The sequence below is a fragment of the Morchella sextelata genome, assembly GCF_020137385.1.
Source record: "Morchella sextelata strain SCLS chromosome Unknown scls_14, whole genome shotgun sequence".
Taxonomy (NCBI): domain Eukaryota; kingdom Fungi; phylum Ascomycota; class Pezizomycetes; order Pezizales; family Morchellaceae; genus Morchella; species Morchella sextelata.
The window spans coordinates 292329-318566 of NW_025408629.1; the positions used below are offsets into that span (position 1 = coordinate 292329).

Consider the following 26238-nt stretch of genomic DNA (forward strand, 5'->3'; position numbering starts at 1 on the left):
CTACGCCATAATGCCCGCCCCCCTCTCCACCAGCAACTTCACAGCCTCCGCCCCACCCTTAAACCTCGTCGCCAAATGCAGCGGCGTCCTCCCCGCCTTATCTCTCACCGCCATATCCGCGCCGTGCGCCAGCAACAACCCCACACATCCTCTACTCCCATCCGCCGCCACATGCAGCGGCGTCCTTCCCTCCCCATCCTTTGTATTCGGGTCCGCCCCCCTCCTCAACAATACCTCCGCCACCTCCTTCGAGTACCTCACCGCCGCATGCAACGGCGTGTTCCCCTCCCCATCCCGCGCACCAATATCCGCTCCACAATCCACCAGCAGTTCCACCACCCTCGTCCCAAACCACGGTCCTAGGTGCAGCGACGTCCGACCCTGGTGATCGCGCATATCCACGTCAGCGCCGCGGTTGATCAGGAAGCGGATCATGTGTTCGCCGCCGCGCGCAGCGGCCCAGTGTAGCGCGGACCAGTTTGTTCCGTTGCGGTCTTGAAGCGTGAGATTGACGCCCTGGGCGACGACGTAGTGTAGCACGGTGTCGGGGCAGGGAGACGGCGACTTGTGGAGTTCGCGGAGCGCGCCTTTGGTGGTTGGCGCAGGGACGACAATGCGTGAGCCTTGCGTGAGCAGGAGGTGGGTGAGGGGGGCATTGGCATTGGCGGCGGCCCAGAAGAGGGCGGTCATGGAGTGTTTGGGCTGCAGGGCGTGTTCGTTGAGGAGGGGGGTAAGGAGGATGGCCAGGCGGCGCGAGGTCTGTAGGAGGGCAGTGACATCGTGGGCGTCGGTGAGGGATTCGGCGATGGGGAGGAGGAGCTCGTTGGGGAGGGCTAGGAGGGACATTGTGTGGGTTTTTGGGGGGTTCAGGTGTTGTGTTTTGGTCAGGTATTCAGGAATTCAGTATTCAGGTGTTCAGGTGTTCAGGTAAGTAGGTCTTTCAGCACAATGGCAAGCCAGCAAGTTTCTACAACCACGAGACAGTAGGGGGGTAGAGGTAGGTATATATATCCCCATAAGCACACCAAGAAACAAGACAGAGAAGGGGGATCATCCTCTACCTCTACCTCCCCCCTTCTGTGTTTACTGTTTTCGGGAGACCCACAAGGGGGTCATGCTGAGTAGAGTAAAGCAATAGCAATCCCGGGCCGGGTAGGTACAATGCATACATGTACCTAGAGTAGATGTTTTAGTCAGTCTGTGCGCTTCTAGAATCCACACCGAAACACCCGGCCGGCGGACCGTTGAGTTGGGGGAGGTTGGGGTTGGGTTGGGTTGGGGGGTGGTTTGCCAGGGTATTAATTAGTTGTGAATATCTGTTCTCTTAGCCAGAGACAGACAAGGCAAAAACAGGCTTCTTACTTACGCCCCCCCTGTGCCAGTGGTGATGTAGTAAGGTATGGATGTTTTGTGTAATATTCCTGTTACTCCGGGTTAGCTTCGTTGGTTGTGTAATTGTTGGTTGGACAGAGCTTTCTTCGCCACCCCTGAGCTGACGTTGGGGCCGCTAGCCGTGTTGGGCGCTGGGTTGGCAGTTGCGGGGAAATATTTTTCCGGATTGGTTGTTGTGAGAAAGGGATGGCTTGTACGCAGGGTGTGTACTGGCTGTACTGGGCTGGCGGCTACTATTTGGACGACGGCGTTGATAGATTTTTTTGTATCTACGTAGACTCCCTACGTAGATTGGCTATATATTAGGTAGAGCCGCCCCCAGATTTTCTTTCGTATCTTTATATGCGCATACCAATAGGTACTAAATTTAATGGGATTGAATAACGACCTGGCTGCCCGCAAAACTCTGGATTGCAATTGAGCACTAGCGACACAGAGTCAATTGTTTATGGTACTTTACGTACCGGGGGCTTGCAATTGAGTCAAAGCTTCTGCGAAGGTTTAATTGTTCCCGGAGCCCTTCAACTGAGCGTGGAACCTTGACCAGGCGCGATATTCCACATGGTCCTTGCAGTAGTAAAATATTTTTTACTAGGCAGTCTTTAAGATGCGCCATTGCGAAATCTGAACTTAAAGAGAGCGTCTGCTAAATACGATACAGTCCCGAGCAGCAACAGCCAACTAATACCAGCAGCACCACAGCAGTACTCCCTAAATTCGAGCCCCCGAGGCTCACTCGCAGCATACTTTATACTAACACAAAAACCCCCAAAACAAGTACGGGGGACACTCAAGAAACCACCATCACCACCACCACTGCCGCCACCTGTCCACCCCCGTTTCCCCTGAAATCCCGCAACCCCAGCACCGTTAGCATCGGTCGCATGGCCCAATGGCAAGGCGCTTGACTACGATCCCAATATCCGAAATCAAGAGATTCCAGGTTCGACCCCTGGTGCGATCATTACATACCTCTACACCTCCCTACAGCTGGTTCTCCACAGCGGGGTGTGAAATCCTTTTTTTCCCCGCGCTCTTGTAGTGGGGTTGTGGGATACTAGTGGTGGTGCTAACAGAGTTTTTTTTCTTAGTGCGAGCTAGGAGGAAGCAACCAAGAATTGTGGAGAACACCCTGCGGGAGGTAGTGGGGACGAGTGAGAGTGTGTGATTCAGTTCAATTCAAATGTGTTGTGGATATTGTCAATCGTCTACGCCTACTTTTACACAGAAAGCCTACGTTCTCGTTCGTTTGTTCGTTCCGTATATACCGTATCATAACCTCCCGCCTCGTCCCCGCAAATATAAAAAAAAGAAGCATCCAAAGCATCCAAAGCAGACAAGCAAGAAAATAAAACCCCCAGAATGCAAAGCAAGCAAGCCCAACAAACCAACATAACAAACCAAAACTACGAGAGAAAAAAAGAGAAAAGAGAAAAGAAAGAAGAAAAGAAGAGGTATCCATCTAGTAAAGTACCAACTAGGAGAGTAGAAAAATAAATGGTTTAAAACGGGGAATACTAATGACACAAAAAGGGAAAGAAAAACGGCAATGACAAAAGGGAAAAAAGACAAGGGAAAAACTCCAGAAGAGAAGGGTACAGTTTATTTCTAGGGCGTACAGAAGGAAAGTGAAGAAGGGAAGGAAAGAAACGGCAAGGAAAGAAAAGGGAAGTGAAGGGAAGGAAGGAAAAGCCGGGAAGGGCAATTTAAAGGAAGAGGACTGGAGCTGGAGCTCTAGTTGATCCCGAGGTATAGTTTGCAGCGCTCATAGACGTAGAACGACGTTCTATCACCGCCAGTCAGTAAACATCTCGCGAACGAAAATGGAGGGGATACTCACGCAGCCATCGGTATGACCTTCACATAGCCAATCCCCAACCCCACAAAAAAGCCCCGAAACCCACACACGCTCCAAATCCTTCTCGCCGTCTCCCCAATCCCCACGCCCACCCCCTCGCCCACCGCCCCACTAACCTGCATCCGCCTTCTTATAACCTCCAACGGATAACTCGCCGTCTGCGCCACCAGCCCCGCAACACCACCACTCACCAACTCCGCCCACGCCTTCAGCGTCGGCCGCCTGCCCCCATGTCTCCCATCCTCATCCGTCTCCGCCACCGTCGCCCACCGCGCCACGGGCCCCCGCCGAAGCCAGTCCCCCGCTACATCATGCGTCAGGAACGATATCCCCGCATACGGCAGCATGCCCAGCATTGTCGGCGAGAAGCCGCGGTAGAAGTTGGTCAGCCTCCCGCCGACGACCGCCGGCGCCCCCGTCGGCTCCCGGTACAGCCGGCGACAGATGCCCCATAGCCCGGTGCGCGCCGTGGTCCGCGTCTCGAAGGCGAGCCGCACGCGGATCACCTCGAGCGGGTAGGTGAAGAAGACGCTTGTGACGCCGGCGGCGCTGCCAGAGAGGAGGCGGCGGGGCGCGGTTTCTTGCTCCTTTGTGGGGATGAGGACGGAGCGGATCTGCTCGTAGGCAACAAACTTGATGGCGGCGTAGGGGAAGATGCGGAGGAGGGTGGCGGAGTGGCCGCGGAAGAGGCCGAGTGGGCCTTCGCGGTGGGTGATGTCTTGCATGGCGGAGATGGCGCCGAGCCAGGAGGTGCTGTATTTGGCGTAGGCGGGGGACGAGGCTTGGAAGAGGATTTTGACGCGGTCGAGGGGTGCAATTAGTGTTTTGGCCTAGGGGGGTGGGGAGTTAGTTGGTGGGGTGCGGAGGTGGGGAGTGGGGGGGGGGGGGACTGACTGCACAGCCGGCGATGCCCCCGGCGACGCCGGACCGCAGGATGTAGTCGAGACTGCGCTTGTCATGTGTGGGAGGGAGGAGCGTCGGTGTGGGCTTTGGTATGGGGGTTATGGGATCGTGGTGGACTGCTGCTGTGGCCTCGCCATGGCTGTTGCGGAAGGAGACGGCCTCGGGCATGAGCTAACTGGTGTATGTATCTAGGTGCGAGTGTATGTGTCCCGAGTAATATTCTGTATCCTTGGGGGGGGGGGGGGGGGTATATCTCTTTTCCCAGAGCTGAATTAGATAGAAAGATAGGTAAGATAGAGTCTGTAGAGTCTAGGTTAGCGAGGTGAAGGTAAAAGAGAGTATGTAGAGGAGAGAGAAGAACAGTAAGACCGATCCTGTCGGGAGTGCCGGGGGTGCCACCGTCAGTGCGGCGTCATTCCTTCCGCTTAGACCTCGGCTCTTGCCGGGGGGCCCTTTCAGCCACGGGAGACAGCCACAGCTGCTGGGTATTTGTTCATCCGTCGCTCTCTCACTCGCACTGGTGGCCCATTCTTCTGTGCTCTGTCTCTCTTCTCTCTTTGAATCGCATCGATATCGCGTCGCGGGATAGCTCATGGCAATCAATCCATTGACCTGACAACTGAAAATCTCTGTTGACATGTCTCTGTTTCCTTCCTGACTGATTGACAAGCTTTGAGATTCACTCGATGTCTCACCCGCCCACATGACCCTGCAGACGGTGCGGCTATAAACGGCTATGATACGGTCCTACGGAGGCAGGGATCAGATCCTGTTTTCCGCCTGGGGAGGGTTTTCATTGGCGGCGGCTACAGACACACAGCAGAAACGCTGGAAGTGCTGTAACGGTAGGAAGTACTTACTCGTTGAGCTCCGGTACTAATGTGTAGCTATCACTTCTGTTAACGGTTAGAGCTGGATGTCGAAGCAGGCGGGAGGTAAATGATTAATATCGATATCACCTCTTTCATAGGTGGACTGGCCAGCTGGATTGTTATTTAAGAGGGCACGACAAATCTATTCTACCAGCAGCACAATTCCTATTGCCCGACGTGGTATCATTTGCTGTTCCCGATCCGATATCCGAATAACCTTCTTAAATGATTACACTTTCTTCCCGGAATGAGGGCTCGGCGCAATTGGCGTTGGTCAGTTTTGGCACTAAAGACAAAGAACTTCATTGATACATGCGGGAACCGGCATGAAAGCGAATGCGAGCTCATGACGGCAACATACCGCTCCCGCACAAGACACCAACACAGAGGGATAGCTACGTCCACGCCCTCCGAGCGAGTAATGGAACTACGGCGACCATTCCCGGGGTCTCATATACGCTTCATAGGCTTCAGAGGAGGATTAATCAACATCTACATATCTACACACAGCTCACAAGCCAGCGAGCCCAGCCCAACACAGTATTGGAGTAGACAAGAACCCTACTTTCAACATCGGCTGTGGACCAATTTTGAAAAATCGAAGTATCACGCCTACAATGTACCTACGTCGTACTATGGGCACAAACCCTGTTTCCCCGCATAAGGCACGGAATAGAGTTTTGTCATGGCGTGACATGGCTCCGCTATGTAGCAAAGCATAAAATCCCGGAATCATCCTAGGTGGATAGACAGGATGCTCCGAAATCTACCTACAGACACCACTCTTCTCTTCTGGCCTACAGCGCAAGTAATATCATAGCTAGTTGAGATATCCTGCCTCTCTATACCCTGGTTTCGGGCTTTGTATCAGAAGGAGCAATCCACACGGGCCTGGATCAGGGCCGGAATATAATCCAAGGCCGGCGTATGTTGGCACTTGACAGCATTCCTCCCATCCTCGCAAATAATAGAGGAAGGTTTTCAGTACGGCCTTCTCCCATGTCGTATCTAGATGATATCTTATCAGGCTTGAGTGTGCTCTCCGAACTCACAACTAAATATACCTATGTATTCGGACTGGGATATAATGCGGCCTTGATATGAATAATTGATCGGAACTGCAGTTAAGCAGCCTCACTGTTTTCATTATACACGGCCAGGGACCGGTCCTCAGCGGCGAACTTAGTAGATACATGTACCTTAATTCTCCCGCTCCAACGACCACATATGTCCCAGTACCTATATGTACTCTACATCCTCTGGGCCCTGCGCCATACCTTCGGTATTCAACTTATACTCCCACTAGAGAACCAGAAGCCGAAGCATACAACACAGCCTGAACAATGTGAAGGGGGTAAGAACAGTCTCTCTTCGCCGCAGGCCGCGATTTGTGGAGTTTATAGCCCTTTTTTGCTCCTCTGGTCGTTCAAACACTCGTATACATGGCTGGTGTTTGGCTTTGGGCTGTGTGATGTTTGCTGCTACGTACTCGAGGGCGAGCTACTATGTTAGTGTTCAAGAGGACAGTGCTAGAGACATTGCTTATTCAATGTTAAAGAGACATAGGTTTATTTGGCAGTACGTATACTAGGAGGTGGAGTATCAGTGGGAAGCCAACCAACTCCCGGATGACAAGCTTGCGTAAAGTATCCAAGAGGTATGAGATAAGCGCCTGAAGAAGAAGGAGTTTGGGACTAGCATTTGCGCTATAACATCAATTGGATAGGTGAGGTGAAGAAGCGTGCTGTACCGGGAGAGCTATGCGGAAGGTGAAGCATGGTGGGCCGACGTCTGCTGGTAGGTGCCTTTAATTTCGGGACTGGAGTAGGGAAGAATGCTAGTCCCGGATCTAGGCAGACTTTATCAGATACATAGTTGTGAAGGTTTGTACCACTACAGTTAGCTAGGTAAGCCGATCATTCTGGTGTGCCATGGGAAACGCTATATGGACATTAGATACGGGGATGTTTGGTTCTTTCTGGTGAGTCCGTCGAGCATAATGAGTTGCTTTTCTATGACAAATGCCCAGAGTCGATGGCTCGTGAGTTTGGTTTGGAAAGCCCGTGGGTAGGTGTAGCTGATACGACCTCAACTATATACTGCTCACGCCTAAGAAGTACTAGTTGTAGAGTGGCTGTATGGAGCTGTCGATACCTTAAAGCTCAAACATCGGGCTATCAAGCATCTCCCGGTGAAACTAGTTACTTTTACCTAAAGCCTGAAAGAAGACCGTTAACGTTCAGCTAATAGCAACTCGGGCTCATACTCAGGGGGGAAGACGCAGAGATTAAGATAAGGGGACTAGAGAAGAAAGGCTATATCATGATCAGCTACAGGACTAGTGTTCCCTCCCTGTCAATATTATAGTCCACGAGACAGCATGATTGGGGAGAAGGAAATACTTCGAGGTGCCTCTGCCTCTTGAGGTGTATTTCTTGTTCTGCTCGAGCGAGCAGACTCGAGACTTCCACCTTCAGGTATTTAAATTCAAGCATTTTTATAGAACAGTCTGGTCTGGAATGATAGGATATAAACCCTCTCGGTGCCCTAAAACTTACCTGTCGTACATCTTTGAGTGCGCATCAATTGATATAATATGTGTCACAGGATAAGACATTGAGTTTAGAATTTTGGTATATAACAGTTCTGGGTCGTCGTGGTCTTGACTCTTGAATCTGAAGGATACATGTAGTATCATAGGTTTTATATTTACATGATTACCTACACCCTGATGTAGTCAATTGAGAACAGGAATACTTTCCTCGAGATGCTAGCCACGTGGACCACACTGCCCAAGTCATAGTTAGAGTATGTGCCTGAACTTGAAATAGATGGAGTTATCGGTAGTACTAGTACTGTATTATGAATGGCCGTGATAAAATATCACACACGCAAATAACTAAGATCGAATTATATATGTCTGTAGAGGAGCAGAAACTCGGCCTCAAAGTCGTTTGGGTCAAGCTTTTTTTTTTTTTTTTTTGTTTAATTCATTAATATTTGAGTCAAGCTCGCCGGGCTGGCCATTCCGCATGTATGTGAAAATCGCCCCAAAATCATGTCATAAGCTTTGCATCATGCTCAGATAACATCAGGAGACGAGTTCTTCCCAGAACTCAGGTGCACATTCGTAATTAACTTCATAGCTCGCTCCAGATGTGGTTTAAGAAGTTGAGTTCGTGCCAGGAGAAGGGCACGTAGTTGGAAGCCACTTGAGCAGTCGTATATCTGCACCTACGCTACAATATTGAAAGAGCAGCACTTTCGCCGTATAGAGTAATCTCTCCGAACAGAAAGATAAATATCCAATTTTGAGAGGGTTTACTAACTCACTACATATAGATGCCCTGAGGGAAAGGCCTTAGCCCGGATATGTTGAATTTTTCTACTGCAACTCACACCACGGACCACACTACAAACGAAGCCAAAATCTATGAGGATAAAGCTCGAACCTATGAATTTGGAAGTTTTCAATCTCGTAATACCTCAACTATATACCTAGCACTGCGAATGATGATTGATAACAATACGACACAACACACCCTATGACCAGAAACCCCCCATAACGAATCCTCCACTAGGAAACCCAACCTGGGAATCGTCTAAAATCTTCGCGCTCAACTAAATATACACGCGGCTTAAAGAGACCCCGGTTTATACAGCCTCTCACGATAATATGTATTCGGGCTCGTAGGAGCCACGGGCTTAAGTGCCTTCCCCTCCCGCTCTGTGTAGCTTTGTACAGCTTCCCGGCAGTCGACCATCATTTTCTGTATAGATAGAGAGGCATAAGCAATGGAAGGTAACGGCGGTGGGGTGATGGGGGCTTACCTTGAACAGCCATAGGGACTCTAGGAGCTCAAAGGCTTGGGGGATGGTTTTGATGCTAGTAGGAACTTTCCTCAGGTCGCCCTCCTGCTTGATGAACACGCGGCCCACGCAGGTGAGGCGGATAGTCATTGTTTCCAGACCTGCAGAATAGGGGAGATAGGTAAGCTATCCATCGCACTCACTTGAAAACAGAGGGGAGGGTGAAGGGTATGTCTCACCAGCCTGTATCAATCCTGGGAACTGCAACTTTTTCAGCGTCTCCTCGTCATAGTCAACATACTCCCCAACATAACGCATCAACGCACAGAGCCCTCTCAGCATCTTCAGATTGTCCTTCTTCCACTTCGGAGAGTCTGGGCCATCGTTCTTACGCGCCACCTCAATGAGGCCCCACTCATCTGGGGCTCGGAACTGGGAAGAGTTGGTGGTGCGGGAGCGCACCTGGTTACAGATGACGGCGTCGAAATGCGGGTCAGTGCCTTGGAGTATGTCGGGGCGGGATTTGAACGCCATTAACGACGAATCTCGGCTGCGGGGAGTGGTCAGCACGGAAACGATAACCCACGCAGAGAAAAAACGACATACCGTCGGGCTACGAGAACGTCCGCGAGGAGGAGATCAACAAGGTTAGCCCAGAGTGTACACTCCAGAGATCCTTCAAGTAGCTCATCGGACAAGAGCAAGTCGTTGGTGTCACAAACTAAGGAGATCCTGCAAGGAGTTCTGTGAATAATATGATAAAATAGATGTGGTTTTGTGGAAAACGTACAGGTGACGCATAGCATTATGGGCCCAGGCCGCATCAAAGCGTTTCTTCTCCTTATCATAACACTTCATATATCCCGTATACGTATACTCACGATACTCCTCGGCCGTAGAAAACTAGTGACAGTCAGGGCCTATATCAAGCAGTGGGCAGCATATATATGTGGCCAGAAAACTCACACCACTAAATCCAGAGATTGCATAGATCACGGACGGATGAACCGCCGGCATTGGCATTATCTCATCTTTAATCCACCCCAATAGCTCGGGAAACCAGTCCACTACAATTGGATCGTCGGGATTAATCACCCACAAGAACAGCTGGTTCATTTCCTTGAAGCCGCCGGCGACTTTCTCAATAACGGTGTTGTAGACCTCCGTCTCGAGGTACTTCCCCGGACTAATGAGGGTTTTGGTCCCCATCTTCTCATAGGTGCTCTTGAAGCTGTTCAGGAGATAATGGAAGTCAATATTGTCCTTGGGGACTGCTATGGCCGCACCGATTTCTTCTTCGCCCGCCGCTGGGGCCACAGTTTGCAGCCCTTCGGGTACATCGCCGCTACTCACAGTAGCAGCGGCAGAAGCAGAAGAAGAAGCTCCTTCACCATTATTATAGACCTATCGGAAGCGCAGAAAAGACACGACTCCGTCAGAAAAAGAACAAGGCACAACTACTAATAAAATTTATGGGAGACAATTAAATTAATATTTACACTATTGACAGGGCCAGCAAACAGCGTCCCCACGGAGCCGATATGGAAAGAATTGGTACTCTTTGCCTTCTTCTTCTTGGCTTCTTGTTCTTCTAGCCACTGGGAGAGATACTTTCGGTCCTAATGATTTACCAGGCATCACACAAACTACAGGTCAGCAGCGACTTCACGGTTTTTGTTCCCTAATCCCACAGGCTACAGCAGACGAGCAAACTGATCATCCGTGAGCCTGTAGGACCAAGCAGACGAGCGAACTGGTCGTTCTGCAAGACAAAGCAACAGACAAGCGAACTGGTCATCTGTTGCGCCACGCAGACAAGCGAACTGGTCATCTGCGGGCTCTAGGGATCGTCGCAAGCAAAGCGAAACAGACAAGCGAACCGGTCATCTGTATTCACCCCACTTGCGATGATGTGTGACGAAGGCATGAGGGGGGGTTCATTCTTGATGTGGTGATGGTGGTTGTGGTGATGGAAGGAAGGAGGCTGGGATGAGGTGAGGTTGAAAGGGATGTCTTGGCGCGATGCCTAGCGCAACATCTCAGGGTTAGGGTTTAGCTTACCGCTGTTTTCTTATTCTTCCACCGCCCATGATGAACGTTAGCTTGATCGATCTCGTCTTGAGTACAACAGTCGTCCTTGCAGTCGGCTATAACTCTAAGCGACCTATGCCACCCGTCGGAGATCTGTCGGGGTGTCCTCTCTGAACGCTCGACTTGGAACTTCACGTAGTCCTTGACGCTCCAGTCGCCGGGGATCGTTTCCTTGAAGTATAAGGGGTTTCCTGGGTGAGGCATGAGGCGAGGTTATTGAGGAACGAGTGTGGTGTGTGTGCGATGTGCGGTAAAGAAGAGAATGTGGTGATGGTACAGTAGGACGCGTTGAGTACAGGGAGCGACGCGCGACGTTCTTGGCTTGGCGTAATGGATCTGATAAGATCTTGTGGGATCGTGACGGAATGTGCCGGTGTGTATATGTGGTCATGACAACTCGACAATGAATTTCTAGTAATTTCTTTCCTGCTCGACTCGATCAATTGAACGCGAGACGACTGGATGTTAAACTAGTCATGATAATGAGTGAGGAAAAAAACCTTACAGTAAAAATTCAGGAATCAATCAGGTCAAGTACATATATATACATACATGTACTTGCCGAAACCCGTCATGGAAACACTGCAATCCTGATACTTATAACCGCTTACGCATCCAACCAAAAATGAGCATGGTCCCATTTCTATTGCGCAGGTAAGCTATATCCTAACAAGTGCTTATGTTTCTCAACCTTCATAAGCTAAAGCCGAAAGCTTACCTGAAGACTTGCACACCATGCTCTGGAGATGCAATTGACCCTTGCTGGGCTTTGTAAGCCCGGCGCCAGGACCGTAAATTCGTGATCCCATAACTATAGGTGGCATATTATACGGAGAAAAACTGAGCCAATGACTCCGCAGCGCAATTTGTATGCTGTCCTGTCCTGCAGATGGTGCTATAATCTGAAAGTTCTCCAGATCAGTTTACTCTTATTGAAGAAACCAGGAGATTTTTTAGAAAGGAAAAGAATAGATCAAAGAGAATGCCATCGCAAGGATATGGTAGGATAGTAGATAGTGGCAAGGATCTAACGAACCAAAGAATGCCCCACACCCGCTCATCAGTCCACATTGTCAACCTCGATGACCCATCCTCCAATCCAGATTTTTCGCTCCATATAGAAACCCGGATACAAAAGAAAGCAAGATTAAAAGCAAAGACTCCATCCAACACCACATACCTGCTATTTCTCCAAGCCTAAAATTACATATATTGAAGATCACCTACTGTCCTTTTCCTTTACCTTCGCCCTCAGCAAGCTCCCTGATGAAGATCTTTACGCTCTCGGGTGGGCATTCTCCACCGTCGTTTCCGTCCTCGAAGCCACTCGAGCTGCCAATGGCAAGATACTTTCCGTTTGGACTGAATGACAACCCGGCGATGGATGCCGGGTATTTTTGGTATTGCCTCAACCGGCGCTTCGCCATTCCGTCCCACAGGGACACGATACCGTCTCCGCCACCAGAAGCAAATGTACCATAGCTATTTCAAAGTCAGTAATCGGGCACGTAGTACTAAATAAGGGAGAAGGCACAAACTTCGGGTGAAATGCCAACGCGTTGACTGGATATACGACGTCGACACCGCCTTCCACAGCACGGTGACATTTGAACGCGTATTTCCTCTTCTGACTCTCCTCGCTGGCATCGAAGAATTCGACGGCTACACGGCCCTCGATACTGCTGCTTGCATATCCTTGCCCGTTGGGCATGCATCTGACGGTACGGGTTTGGAACTTGAGGGAAGACTCGCGGCGCTGCCAGGGTTCTGCCATGTTACGGACATCGTAAAGGTAGACGCTGCGGGAGGCCATGGCCACGACAAGGGTATGGTTGATGGTAGATGTGCTGAAGATCTTATGGGGTTGGTGATGTTTTGAGGTTTCCGTGGAAGCACGAGGGTCGAATAACCGGATTGTATGGTCCCAAGAACCGGATATGAGGGATTCTAAAGCCTGTTAGCGAGGTCGGATATATGAGAGATAAAGGTAGGCTGACTGATTTCTTTATTGTAGCAGACAGACTTTACACCGCCTTCGTGCGACCCAAGGGTTGTTTCTGCGCCGGTCTCGGGATCCCATCTGTGTGTAGAGGTTAGAGCCTATTACCTCTCTAAAATTTTAATATTGATGTTGAGGACGTACTGTTTAACAAGCCAATCTAAACCCCCGCTAAAGAGAACCCTGTCGTTCTCGCCGAAACAGCAGTCCAGCACGGGCGCTGCGTGGAACAATGCAGTCAGTTTGGAGCCATTCAGGCCAGCATTTGTGTCGTAAAGATGGACATACTTGTCCCAAGAGGAGACGAGGAGACGCGTAGGACTTGTGGGCGAAAAGGTGAGGGCCGAGATTGCGTCCTCTGGAGGGCTGGAGAGCTCGAATTGGGATGCTGCTTATGAGTAAGAAGACTGTTAGCATTTGAAGTTTGAGAGTAGAGGGTCTCAGAGCTGTGGCGATATTGAATAAAACACATAAAGTAATTACCTTGTGTCATTGTGAATTGAAAATGGTGCTATGTCGTGTTCTATATCTGGCGCGAACCCTGCGAGGCTTTGAAGACGTTCAAAAGCTTGACGTTCTTTATTGACATCAGATAACAGAGCTTGGCGTCGCTTAATTTGGACAGCAGTTAGTGTTGATTAGTTACCCTACCTGGAGGTGTGACGGGACCGATCTCCACTGGGCATGGCTGCAGCTGCAACGTCGCTGAAGCGAGGAAAAGGGGACAGAAAGGGAAACAGAGTGGGAGGGGAAAGAATTGGTACTCTACTGTAGGTACCAGTACATACTGAACTGCATTCCCGCACTTTGATCGTAGAGATATACTACATGTTCCTTGCCTGTACTCTACTGAGACCTTTTTCTTCGTCTACTCTCCGACGCTCATCATCGTCCTCCCTCTTTGCCCATTCTATGTACATGTATCTTTGCCCATTATCGTCAATTTTATCATAATTTAGAAGCAAATATACAATATCGTACAAATTTCCTCCTACAAAAGCTTATCGCTTTGCAGGCATAGAAATCTAGAAAATCACTTGCCCCACCCTTGCTAGTTTGGCCAACCAATCACTCTATCAAGGTCCAAGTGGGCGTTGTTGTTGGCACGCATCCAGAGAGCACAGACTACTACTGCTACACCGAGACAGACAGACGGTCCTGGGAGACACCCACGCAAAAAGGAAAGAAACATCAAGCTCCCACTTATTTTTTCACAACCTCATCCGCAATCCAACAAACACCCTTCTTCCCCTCCTAGCCCAGCCACAGCTCTTTCACTCGCTCGTTCACTCTCATCTTTCAAACACCCCACCTCCGTCCATAACCCCTCCATCTACATCAATCCCTTGATTACAACCAAGTAATCCTTTAGGATTTCCATTCTATCAATCTTCAGCCCTAGCCAATCACCTATTCGCTAGACTACACCAATCCATACACCCACCCACCCTCACTTCATTCACACGAGGAAGCACCCCTTCCAAAGGTCTCTCTTCCCCGATTGTAACGCTACTCTCCCATGCTCTCCGCTGCCCGGAGAAGGCCGTCATGAGTACTATCTTAGCTCCCCGCCAAAAGGACGAACTGTGCGTTGTTCTCTCTCGTCCCCCGCTACTCTCCCGACCTATGGCATATTCTTCTCCCTCCTCTTTGTTGATTCCCGTTCGTTGGCTCTGACCTCACCCCCGGCGTAGACATAAATCCCTCCTTGCATACCTTTCATCGTCTGGTCTACCTCAATCATGTGCGGCACTACGAGACGAGCTCGGTGTGGGGGATGAGTTCCTAGATATTGACAAAATGAAGAAATACGAGGGTCTGTTGGAAAAGAAATGGACCAGTGTGGTCAGGTTACAAAAGAAGGTTTGTCACGTTTCCAACCCGCACACTCAATGCCGGCCATAGTTTTGTTGGCGGGATCGATCCCCTGACCTTGTTTGTAGATTATGGATCTTGAATCCCGCCTAGCCTCTCTCCAATCGGAGCTAGATTCTGCGACCCCCACGTCACTTACCCGTCGCAACGTCGATCCCGCAAGCTGGCTCCCACGGGCTCCGGCGCGCCATGTACTCACCGGCCACCGAAACCCAGTGACATCCGTCGCTTTCCACCCCGTCTTTTCAGTCCTCGCTTCATCCTCCGAAGATTCGACCATTAAGATTTGGGACTGGGAGCTTGGAGAGCTAGAGCGCACAATCAAAGGACACACGAAGGCTGTACTGGATGTAGATTTCGGAGGGCCGAAAGCGGGAGTACTATTGGCGAGCTGCTCCAGTGATCTTACGATAAAATTATGGGATCCGAATAACGAGTATAAGAATATACGCACTCTTACCGGCCACGACCACAGCGTGAGCGCCGTGAGATTTATTCCTAGCGCAGCAGGAGAATACCTAGTCAGCGCTAGTAGGGACAAAACGTTAAGAATTTGGGAGGTTGCGACCGGGTATTGTATCAAGACGATATATGGACATGCCGACTGGATTAGAGACGTGGCACCTTCATTCGATGGCCGATGGCTTTTGTCTGCCGGAAATGATCAGGTTTGTTAATTCGGGAACCCAGAGTATATCGTCAAATTCACTAACACTACTAAAAGACAACTCGAGTATGGGATGCTACAACAGCAGAACACAAGGCCACACTACTTGGCCATGAACATGTAATTGAGTGCTGTGTTTTCGCACCGCCGACTTCGTATCCTTACCTTGCTACAATGGCTGGTCTCAAAAAACCACCCCCCTCTACCTCCTCTTCTGAATTCATCGCGACTGGCTCCCGTGATAAGTCAGTTCGTCTATGGGATAGCCGAGGCACACTCCTAAAAACTCTCATCGGCCACGATAACTGGGTGAGAGCATTAGCGTTTCATCCTGCGGGAAAGTACCTATTATCTGTCAGTGATGACAAGACTATCAGATGCTGGGATTTGACGCAGGATGGGAGATGTGTTAAGACGGTGGATGATGCACATGCGCATTTCGTGAGTTGTCTGAGGTGGGCGCCTCCGGCAAAGGAAGCCGCCAACGGGGATGGAAAGACAAATGGGGCGGCAGGTAAACGGGCAACTGAAGATAAAGCGATAGGAATGAGGTGTGTCATTGCGACGGGAAGCGTGGATATGAGTGTTAGGGTGTTTGCGTCATAAAATAGGTTTTCTTTTCCTCTTTAGCGGCCGTAGAGGTAGAAGATCGGGTTGGTTACCAAGGGGTTTTAGCTTGAGGATTCTTGTTCTCTTAATCGAGGCTTCATTGATATCCCGGCGGCTTGGGTTTTGAGTACTGGCTGGCGGTACGGGGGTTGAGTAGTATTATCAGCTTTTATGTTTCTTTTCTTTTCTTTTTAGCTTCACAGGCTTTATACTCACTTTCTGTGTAACTTTTTCCCCCTTTTCCTGTTTTTTTGTTCCTTTCCTAGTTCCTTTTTTTTTTTTTTTTTTTTTTTTTACGGAGTTGAGTTTGAATTGTTAAATTAGTCCCTATTCCGTTCTCCGTTCCATCATTCCTCCCATACCATATCATATTACACCATTTTATACGAGGCGAGAACTTCTTGGTTGCTCGTGTTTAACGCCCTTTTTCTTTTTCTTCAGCATTTGGTTGGATATAGGGATGGGACATGGAAACGAGGAAATGGATAATGGAATCGGTATATGAGCGACACTTACAGGCGCGCGGTATGTATTTAGAATTTAAATATTATACTTATTATACGATGCTTTGTGGGGTTGACTCATGAGGGATCACTCGTCGCGTATCCTAGAAATGGATTGGTGTATAATCTCTTATCTTATTGGTTGTTCATACTTGAATACGGCTAGGCCCCTTGTGATATGACTCATAAGCCTAGTTATTTGAGGGAAATACAGGAACTACTCGAAGTAAAAGCCAACGTCGGGTGCCCCGAGTGATTGGTGCATCCAAGGTAGATGTCGATAGATTCCATTTACTCTATGTCAATCAATGAGCTATTTCTCCTAAAATAAAATGGTGTCATGGCTAGCTACTTGTAACTGATCTGGCCACGAAATGCTGAGTTTATCGCGAGCGCTACGGCCTTGAAAGCTAGTGACTGGATGGTTTGAGAGCTAGTGCTTGTACACCCATTATAATAATTTTAAAGGGGGATACAGAGGATACACGAATCTCGAGTTAGACTCAGGCTAACCATAACAGAGTGTTGTACCAATACCCCACATTACCTATGTTGGCCAATTGCCAGAAATAGGGTTATAGCACTAGCTTTAAGGGATCTCAGTGTATGTGGCAAGTTCATAAGCTATCACTCGTTACTTAGCCTTATTTGTTGCCTGACCCAGGCGAGACGGTAGCATATATACGTTCTGTAGGGCTGCTGTAGAAACATGCTTGTTATACCTTGAGCTGACACAGAATATTAGCCCTCCATGGGGCCGAGAAGGCGGCTACTGTCATAAAAAAGGCCGGCACCCCAGTTTAAGAGGTAGATCTCCACCTAAAAACACACCAGCCAAGCTCTTACTCTCATTGTACTAACCCTTGAACCATTCTTGCACAGACCGTCATAACAAAGACGTACCCAAGGAAGAACGAAGCGAGAAACAACGAGCCCGGTTCGAACCGCCACCAACTCTAAAGAGCAGCTGTATCCCTACGGCCGTCGAGCCAAATAAATCCCAACTGTATAAACCTAAGCATATAACTGAAATTGGTGGAAACTGAGAAACGCCGAGAATGGGATAATCCATCATGGGCGGATCTTTAAATAGTATAAAACGTGAAGAACCATTCACTCATTAAGTCCTTGAGATCATAACTCCTATTTCCGGTTAGTTTATACCATTATGTCCGGCCGATGAGATAATGCCCCTCCTCCTTCTCTACAGTCGATTCTGTGGCTTTCTATGCAAGGCCCGCAGTTATAGAGGGTTGAGGGAAAGGGGGAGGGAGGAGGGTGCAACTCAGGCTAGTGCACATAGGCGACAACTCTATCCCATGTAGGTCTTGCCGCCTTTCCGTACCCCTACACAAGATATGTCAGCGGCAGCGTGGGCGAACCTGCAGCCGTTGAGTCACCCAACTCATACCTACCACGTTCCCCTAGCAGCCCCCAACCATACCTGGCAATCATCTCGGGTCTCTGGAGACCAATTCTTCGCGCTGGCCGTCTGGTTTCGACCCCCTTCTATCACTTACAAGGCCTCGATAGAGCGAGTGATATTCCATGATGCACTGTTTGGGGGGAAACTGGTTTTCTTTGTATGCAGGTGCCCGGGATGGGCGGGGCTCACGGGAATACTCTTTGTTTGACGGATGCTGGGAATTGTCTGTACTTTTTATGGTAGGCGCAGTGGCCTTACAGTTCATCTTTACCTCGAGCTTGAGGGTGCGCTGCTGGCATGTAGGGTTATAGATGAGGAGAAATACTGAGTGCTTAGTATAAAGTCTTATTGCTTAGATACAGTACTCTAGGGCCACCTCACAAAAGAATAGTTGTCAATACCTGCGACCGGCGAATTACACGTGGCTTAAAAGACTGACAGGTTCGAAGCAAAATTACAGTTCATCGTCGACACTCATCACTCACTCAAGATGGACCAAAAAAGCTTCCCGGTTGAAAGGGTTTCCATTTTATCCCTATGACAGCATCCCCAAGACCTCGCAGAGCTGGTTGAATAAACCCCGACTAAAGCAATCAGGTATCCATACTCAAATCCTCTTCTTTAAAAAAAGCTAATCACCGGTTGAACGATCAATTGACACCTGCACCCCGCCCATACCCGTACCCGTTATCCCAGAATGTTACAAAAATAAAAGAAACAAAAAAGAGAAAAGAACAAAAGATATGCCCCATATGACTTTTCAATAAAACGCCGATGTTGAATCTCCACTACCCCAATTGAACTTTTTGTTTTACTACAATAAGAATTATATGGCTTTATGTTAAATTAAGCCTTGGAGTACTTGGCACGGAACTGCTTGGTGGCCTTGATCATGTTGTCAAGGGCAGCGCGGGTCTCGGGCCATTGACGGGTCTTGAGACCACAGTCAGGGTTGATCCAGAGCTGCTCAGGCTTGAGCCACCTAGTGAAGAGAACAGTGGTTAGTAAATTACTAATCATCGATAGGAATAAGGAACATACTTGAGCATCTCCTCGACGCGCTCAACAATCTCCTGCTCTGATGGAACACGGGGAGAGTGGATGTCGTAGACACCAGGTCCGATATGACGGGGGTAGGCCTCGTCCTCGAAGACCCTCAAGAGCTTAGCATCAGACTTGGAGTTCTCAATGGAGAGAACATCGGCGTCAAGGGCAGCAATGGCATGGAAGAAGTCCTGGAACTCAGAGTAACAGAAGTGAGAGTGGATCTGGGTGTTGTTCTGGACACCAGTGGTAGCAAGACGGAAAGCCTTGACGGCCCAGTCAAGGTAGGCCTCACGCTCCTTTCCGGAACGGAGAGGGAGACCCTCACGGAGTGCGGGCTCATCGACCTGGATGACGTGGATACCGGCAGCCTCGAGGTCAATGACCTCATCACGGAGGGCAAGAGCGAGCTGCTCAGCCTGGACGGACTGGTGAACGTCGTCACGGGGGAACGACCACCTCAAGCAGGTGATCGGACCAGTGAGCATACCCTTCATGGCCTTCTTGGTGATGGAAGCGGCGTACTTGGACTCCTTGACGGTCATGGGAAGAGGCCTGGAGATGTCACCGACAACGATTGGGGGACGGACACAGCGAGATCCATAAGACTGGACCCAACCGAAGGTAGTGAAGACGTAACCGGTCAAACGCTCACCGAAGTACTGGACCATGTCGTTACGCTCAGGCTCTCCGTGGACAAGGACGTCGAGGTCAAGGGCCTCCTGCTCCTTGACAACGAGCTCGATCTCCTTCTCAATGAAGCGCTCGTACTCCTCAGTGGTGATATCACCCTTGGTGAACTTCTGACGGGCGATACGGATCTCCTTGGTCTGGGGGAAAGATCCAATGGTGGTGGTGGGGAAGAGAGGAAGTTTGAGGTGAGCCTGCTGACCAGAAATACGGGTCTCGAAAGTAGCGAGACGATTGTACATCTCAGGGGTGACCTTGGCCTGGCGCTCCTTGACAGCGGGGTCGTTGGTGCGGGCAGAGGTAGCACGGGCGTTCATGGAGGCAGCGTTGGCATCAAGCTCAGCGCGGACGGACTCAGCACCCTCAGTGACGGCCTTGGCAATGACGGTAACCTCAACAGCCTTCTCGGAGGCGAATGAGAACCAGTCAGCAACCTCAGCGGGGAGCTTCTTCTCGGAAGCAAGAGTGTGAGGAGTGTGGAGAAGAGAAGAAGAAGTGGCAACAACAACACGGTCAGCACCGAGGAGCTGGACAGCCTTCTCAACGGTGGCAATGGCCTTCTGGTAGTTGGTCTTCCAGATGTTACGTCCGTCAACAACACCAGCAGAGAGGACCTGGCCGGGGGCAAGAGCACCGGCAACGGTCTCGAGCTGCTCAGGGTTGCGGACAAGGTCAACGTGGACAGCGGCGACAGACTTGATGTCGTTGAGGATCTCAATGTTGTGGACAATGTCACCGAAGTAGGTGGCGAAGGTGATCTTGGGGATGGCATCACCCTGGGCGGCGAAGAGCTCGTAGGCGGGCTTGAAAGCATCCTTGGTCTCCTTGGGAAGGTCGAGGACGAGGACGGGCTCATCGATCTGGACAGTCTCGGCACCGGCAGCCTTGAGCTGCTTCAACAACTCAACGTAGACGGGGAGGAGCTTCTCGAGAAGGGTGATGGGAAGAACAGACTGGCCACGGTCTGGCTTTCCGAGGTGAAGGAAAGAGACGGGTCCAACAAGGACAGGGCGGGTGGTGATACCCTGGGCCTTGGCTTCGTTGAACTCACGGACGGGCTTGGGGTCAGCAGCAAGGCTGAAGGTCTGGTTGTCCTGGAGGGTAGGACGGACGTAGTGGTAGTTTGAGTCGAACCACTTGACCATCTCCTATAATTCGCATTGATTGCGTTAGTGCACTGGTTCATATTGAAATAGATCATCACATCTGATGGGCATAAAAAATTCACAATTGGTCCATTGCTGTGGGGCCAGCAAAGAGGGGTAGTGACCGCGCCATGGGGGGCCTAAGAGATGGAAAAACATTTACTGACCAAAGCGGGAACATCGACGGCAGGGCCAGTCTCAGTAGCAGGGCGCTGGAGACCACGTCCCATGGCGAAGAACTCGTCAATGGCAGGGAGGCCATACTTCCTGTACCTCTCGGGGACAGCCTATATTAAGAACGATTAATCATCACTCCGTGTTAACTCCGAGGTGGGTGGGTGTACGTACGTTGAAGAGCTGGATGTGGTCAAGAACGTGGTCGTAGAAAGAGAAGTCGTTGCTGGCAATGGTACCGGCACCGGCCTCCTTCTGGAGCTTCCAGTGGGCAGCACGGAGGGTCTTTCCGGTCTCGACGAGGGACTCGACGCTGGACTTTCCGCCCCAGTAGGCCTCAGTGGCCTTCTTGAGCTCACGGTTTCCTAAGAATTTCCATCAGAAACAGTCATCGACAGAAAAACCATGGAGATGAGGTAAAACATACCACCCATACGGGGGAATCCAAGAACGGATCTAATTGATGCAAACAAACATTAGCCATCGTCACCTCAATCCAATTCCTATCCTCGAGAGAGGGGGAATGAGTCAAACTTACGAGGAAACCATTATGAATTGTGATGGAAGATTTGGTTTTTTGTTAGTGAAGAGTTGCAATTGATACTTCTTCTCGTTCTCTTCGATGGCGGAGGGTTAAAAAAGAAGATGGGAAAGAAGGAAAAAAAATAAAAGGGGGGAGGAAGGAGAAAATTTATTTGAAAGTCCACGGGATGGTGGGGGGTTGTCGTTTGGCTGACTGGCGGGGTAACAACAGTGCAGCAACTTCCTAGGCAAGGATTAAATAAAACTGCCCCACGCTAAACCTACTTACATAAAAGGGTCTTGCCATGCACCAACAGAAAAAATTATAAGCGATGGCGCAATATCTTCATATGAAACAAAACAATTCGGGCTCGCTCCCCTCCTCCTTCTCGCCGGTTGTAAGTTTAAGCTCGGCTAGCAGCAGCCCGCTGTTTGCTCTTTGGAGTGCAGCAGCACGCATATCCGAGACCGAGTGACCGGTCGAGGAGCACAGCACGCTGCACAGAGAACGAACACGGTTGGGCCACCGCCGCTGTGAAGATAACCGAATGCAGCAGATAGTGACCAAAAACGATATCATAAGGAGTTGCCGAAACGAGCTAGGATTGTCATTACATGTGCACTTTCACGGAAACAACTAAATTTCAGGGTTAGGTGTCGTTCACACTCTGCACATGTGCACACATATATAGAAAGCTACACTTCATGCTATTAATTAGAAACAGAAAGGTTTTGAAAAAAGGAAAAACAACAAACAAATCATTGACATCATAAATAGATATTTATATAAATTATAACGGATCTAGGAGAGATCCCTTCCCCACATCATGAGTTATCCAGTTGTTAAGTTCATGGTTCATGTCATCATTTACCCGTCATGTCAGCGGGGGAGAAAGAGATGGAGTTTTAAGCTTAGACTGCCCACTCTGAGAGGTCGTCTTGGGGCGTCACGAAGGCCTCGTCTATCCGCTTTATCGCAAACTCGCTGCAGAGGACACTATCACAACCACCACCTCAGCGTCAGCTAAAACCCCAAAAAAGCCGAGGCCAAAAACAAACAGACAAACAGACAAACGGGAAATAGAAAACGGGAAATATGGAAGAAAAAGAACTCACCACTCCGACGCAACAAGACTATCAAACTCCTCCACCGCCTTCTCCCTAATCCTCCCCCCCACCATCCCCCTCTCCATCCTCTCCTGCGCATCCCTGACCCTCCGCCCCTTCCCCGGCCCCACGCCCCTCAGCACCTCCCCCGTCAAACAGTCGCTATGGAACGCATGCTGGCACGGAAACACATAAAACAGCCTCGCCAGCAGCGGCATCTGGCACAGCCAGCACCGCTCGCCCGGCTCCACAATCGCATACCGCCGATCCAGCAGCTCCACATCCCGCCGTATATTCGCCGCGGTCCGCGCGGACTCCTCCATCTCCCGCTTCAGCGTGTCGATGGCGTGGCTGTGGTCCTCGAGCGCGGCGCAGATCTCGTCCTTGAAGTCGTCGATGACGACAAAGTCCGGGAAGAAGGGTATCAGGTCTTCGATCTTGAGGAGCTCGCAGCGGCGCAGGAAGTCGATGGCGGCCTTGATGCTGCTTGAGGAGGCGATGACGGCGCGGGCGACGGCGAGCCAGAGCTGCTTTCGCAGCGCGGTGTCGGTGGAGGGGCGGTCGGCGACGATGGATGCGAGGGTGAGGTTCCCGTGCTTCAGCGCCAGCTCGACGGCCTGCAGGTACAGCCCCATGGAGCTGTAGAGGTGCACGCAGCTCAGGACGTGGTTGTGGCGGATACATAGGCGGAGGGCAAAGTCTGCGTCGTAGTGCGGCGAGGCCGTGTGCGTCTCGAGGTATGAGAGGAGGTGTGTTTCGTCGCGGCTGGGATGCGAGGCGTAGATGCTGAGGAGGGTGTTGTGGACGGCGGCGTCGGTGGAGCCGTGCTGGTGGATGACGAAGAGGAGGTAGCGCACGGCCTGGTTGGCGTTGAGCGGCGCGCGCGTGTACTTGTTGTAGTTGAGCAGCGCGGGGATCAGGTTGCGCGGCGTCAGGTTGCCCTGCCGCATCAGGATGTCGACGGTCTCCGTGGGCGCGTTGCTCAGCAGGACGCTGGCGTACTTGTAGAACATCTCGGGGTCCGTCTGTTTCTTGAGGACGGACAGGGCCTCGTGCCATTGCTCGCGCTGGATCCAGTAGGCGAGCACGTAGCTGTAGTCGCTGATGGTGTTGGCGTAGTGGAGGAGCTCGTCTTTGCGCCCGTGGGAGGAGATGATCTCGTAGGTGGTTTTGCGGTCGAGGGAGTCCTTGTGCGCGGTGATGAAGGATTGGTATTCGGACCGGACGGAGGCGAGTTGGGCGGTGATGTCGGCGGAGGTGGTGATGGAGGAGGTGGCGTGCGTGGCGAGCGTGGAGAGGCTGTCTTCGAGGGTGTTGAGCTTGGCCATGAAGACTTCGACGAGCCAGGAGGCGGTCATGATGCGTTGCATTACGGCCTGGAAAGGGGGGAGGGAGGTCAATGATTGTTTAGCTAGTTTTCAGTGTAGCGTAGCAATATAGCAATATAGCAATAACCCAAAGCCAAGAACCAAAACCAAAAAAGCAAAACCAAGAAAGCAATAAAAAAAAGAGAGAGAGAGAGAGAGCACTTACACTCTTCTTCAAGCTCCCCAACTTCACCAACAAATACCTCCTCAACGCGTCCTGCTCCCCCCGCTCAAGGAACGTCAACGCCACCTCCTCAAAGCTCTTACTACACCCCCCCCACACGCCCGCCGCCTCCTCATACCGTCCACACCTCACCAAATACTCGCCCTGCCCCACGGCCACCGCATCCCGCTGCGCAGGGGTCTTCGCATACCTCATCGCGCGCTCAAACGCCCTCTCCTTCAGCAATATCCTCCACAGATCCCGCTCCTCGTCTACAACCACAACCTCATAGATCTCGCTCGCCGTAAACACCCAATACGTACACTTCTTGAGGTCCGCGCAGATGCCGAGGATGCGCGTGCCCGGGTCGACGATGCTCTGCGAGAAGACGATGCTGTCGTCGAGGCGGTTGATGGCGTAGAGGGTGGTGCCGCTGAAGGCGAGCACGTGGTGGTGCGTGAGCGCGATGGAGTTGGGCTGCGAGGAGAGCGCGGTGGAGGGGAAGAGCTTGGAGGTTGAGAGCACGTGGGCGCCGAGGTCGGGGTTGGGCGGGGAGGTGAGGAGGCGCCCGTGGTAGATGCCGGGCGAGCAGAGCCAGGCGAAGGAGCGGTCGGGGTCGTGCGGGTCGGCGCTGTCGGGGGAGGTGCAGAGCGCGCTGAAGGGCGTGGAGGTGTCGTGGAAGTCCTGGATCACTGCTCCGTGTTAGCTTCTACCCAGACAGCAGTGCGGGTTTTGGGGGGGGGGGGGGGGGGGGTGTGGGTGGGGTAGTACTTGGTCCCTCCGCCTCAAAGAACCTCGCAAAAATCGACCCCACATCCGAATGCCTCTGCACCCTTCCCACCCAATGCATGACGGCCCCCGCCGTCGCCACCAGCACCCTCCTCAGCTCACTCTTCCCCGGCAGGGCATCGACCCAGAGGCCCGTGACGCCGCTATTATCAGCCATCTTGTACACCTGCTTAAGGTACTTCTCGTCCTTCCTCATAAACGCCGCGCCGCCGCCGTCGTCGAGCCCGTCGATGAACGTCTCGTAGACGCTGCCGTCCTGCGTGCCGAGCAGGATCTCGCGCGTGCTCGTGGTCGGCAGCGCCGGCGACCAGGCGACGCACTCGATGTGCAGCGACTTGAGGCGGCCCAGGTGCCGCGCCTTGGACGAGCGCGAGTGCAGGTAGAAGTTCTCGCCGTGCGTGGTGGTGATGAATAGGTGGGAGGCGGTGGGGTCGAGGAAGATCTTGCGGATCGTGCCGACTTCGGAGGGTTTGCGCGGGAGGTCGATATCTGTTCCGATCCCCCTACATCAGCTCCACTCTCTCTCTCTCTCTCTCTCTCTCTCCCCAACAACCCCCCCAAAACGGGAAACCCGGGGCCGGGCCAGCGACTAGTATAACCCACCGTCGACGTTCTCCGGACTCGCCAAATCGATCCTCAGCAGTCGCCCGCTCGTCAGCGCCAGGATGATGACATTGTTCGCGACCTGGACCGCCACAAAGTCGGCGCCGACCTGCGCCTGCAGCTGCACGAGCTCGACGCGGAAGATTGGGTCCAGTGCTGCTGTGGTGGTGGGCGGGGCGTTGGCGTCGGCGGCGGCGGCGGCGGCGGCGATGTAGTTTGTCGAGTTGAACTCGGACGGGTCGAAGGCCATTGCGCTTCTTTTGTGTGCTCGTGAGTGGTGAGGGGTGGTATAGGTGTTGTGTGGTGTGGGGGGGGTGAGTGGAGTGGTGGAGTGGAAGAGCTGGTGGAGAGCTCCAGTGGTGAGTGGAGTGGAGTGGAGTGGAGTGGAGGCTCGGTGTTGCGTGGGTGTGGGTGTGCGTGTTGGTTGGGGCCTGCGTTGTCGTGGGCGTGCCAAGAGAGAGAGCGAGCGATAGTGTGGGGATCGGCGGTGTGCGTCATGGGCTGTCACTCGCTCGCACACACGCTGCAGGATGCGGGATGCCTTTCTTCACTCACAGCTGTGCAACTCGACGCTCCCAGCAACAACAACAACAACTGCAGCTGGACTGCTGCATCGACGCAGGAACGCC

The 26238-nt window shown here is 51.5% G+C and overlaps 8 protein-coding genes across 8 annotated transcripts; 2 read left to right on the forward strand and 6 right to left on the reverse strand.

The window, feature by feature from the left end:
* H6S33_002949 (uncharacterized protein) lies at positions 1-846 on the reverse strand (the record flags this gene model as incomplete). Its single annotated transcript, XM_044834724.1, has 1 exon — positions 1-846. One exon carries the CDS (start codon positions 844-846, stop codon positions 1-3), a length of 846 nt encoding a protein of 281 aa, XP_044692156.1.
* Positions 847-3126: 2280 nt separating this feature from the next.
* On the reverse strand, positions 3127-4321 carry H6S33_002950 (uncharacterized protein; the record flags this gene model as incomplete). The annotated part of the gene is made up of 3 exons (XM_044834725.1): positions 3127-3178; positions 3233-4080; positions 4145-4321. The coding sequence occupies 3 exons, from the start codon at positions 4319-4321 to the stop codon at positions 3127-3129; spliced, it is 1077 nt and encodes a 358-aa protein (XP_044692157.1).
* Positions 4322-6252: 1931 nt separating this feature from the next.
* Positions 6253-7392, forward strand: H6S33_002951 (uncharacterized protein; the record flags this gene model as incomplete). The annotated part of the gene is made up of 8 exons (XM_044834726.1): positions 6253-6379; positions 6520-6532; positions 6584-6603; positions 6662-6682; positions 6752-6794; positions 6909-6932; positions 6982-7006; positions 7276-7392. 8 exons carry the CDS (start codon positions 6253-6255, stop codon positions 7390-7392), a joined length of 390 nt encoding a protein of 129 aa, XP_044692158.1.
* A 1271-nt stretch (positions 7393-8663) lies between these two features.
* Positions 8664-11130, reverse strand: H6S33_002952 (uncharacterized protein; the record flags this gene model as incomplete). Its single annotated transcript, XM_044834727.1, has 8 exons — positions 8664-8795; positions 8857-8996; positions 9075-9385; positions 9442-9567; positions 9626-9738; positions 9802-10239; positions 10335-10454; positions 10897-11130. The coding sequence occupies 8 exons, from the start codon at positions 11128-11130 to the stop codon at positions 8664-8666; spliced, it is 1614 nt and encodes a 537-aa protein (XP_044692159.1).
* A 1019-nt stretch (positions 11131-12149) lies between these two features.
* On the reverse strand, positions 12150-13418 carry H6S33_002953 (uncharacterized protein; the record flags this gene model as incomplete). Its single annotated transcript, XM_044834728.1, has 5 exons — positions 12150-12408; positions 12465-12873; positions 12924-13006; positions 13070-13313; positions 13409-13418. The coding sequence occupies 5 exons, from the start codon at positions 13416-13418 to the stop codon at positions 12150-12152; spliced, it is 1005 nt and encodes a 334-aa protein (XP_044692160.1).
* Positions 13419-14725: 1307 nt separating this feature from the next.
* Positions 14726-16073, forward strand: H6S33_002954 (uncharacterized protein; the record flags this gene model as incomplete). The annotated part of the gene is made up of 3 exons (XM_044834730.1): positions 14726-14788; positions 14869-15468; positions 15525-16073. 3 exons carry the CDS (start codon positions 14726-14728, stop codon positions 16071-16073), a joined length of 1212 nt encoding a protein of 403 aa, XP_044692161.1.
* A 2778-nt stretch (positions 16074-18851) lies between these two features.
* H6S33_002955 (uncharacterized protein) lies at positions 18852-21607 on the reverse strand (the record flags this gene model as incomplete). The annotated part of the gene is made up of 6 exons (XM_044834731.1): positions 18852-18987; positions 19047-20887; positions 21052-21171; positions 21233-21423; positions 21486-21514; positions 21597-21607. 6 exons carry the CDS (start codon positions 21605-21607, stop codon positions 18852-18854), a joined length of 2328 nt encoding a protein of 775 aa, XP_044692162.1.
* Positions 21608-22492: 885 nt separating this feature from the next.
* Positions 22493-25859, reverse strand: H6S33_002956 (uncharacterized protein; the record flags this gene model as incomplete). Its single annotated transcript, XM_044834732.1, has 5 exons — positions 22493-22577; positions 22697-24063; positions 24221-24909; positions 24989-25495; positions 25610-25859. The coding sequence occupies 5 exons, from the start codon at positions 25857-25859 to the stop codon at positions 22493-22495; spliced, it is 2898 nt and encodes a 965-aa protein (XP_044692163.1).
* Between the last annotated feature and the right edge of the window lie 379 nt (positions 25860-26238).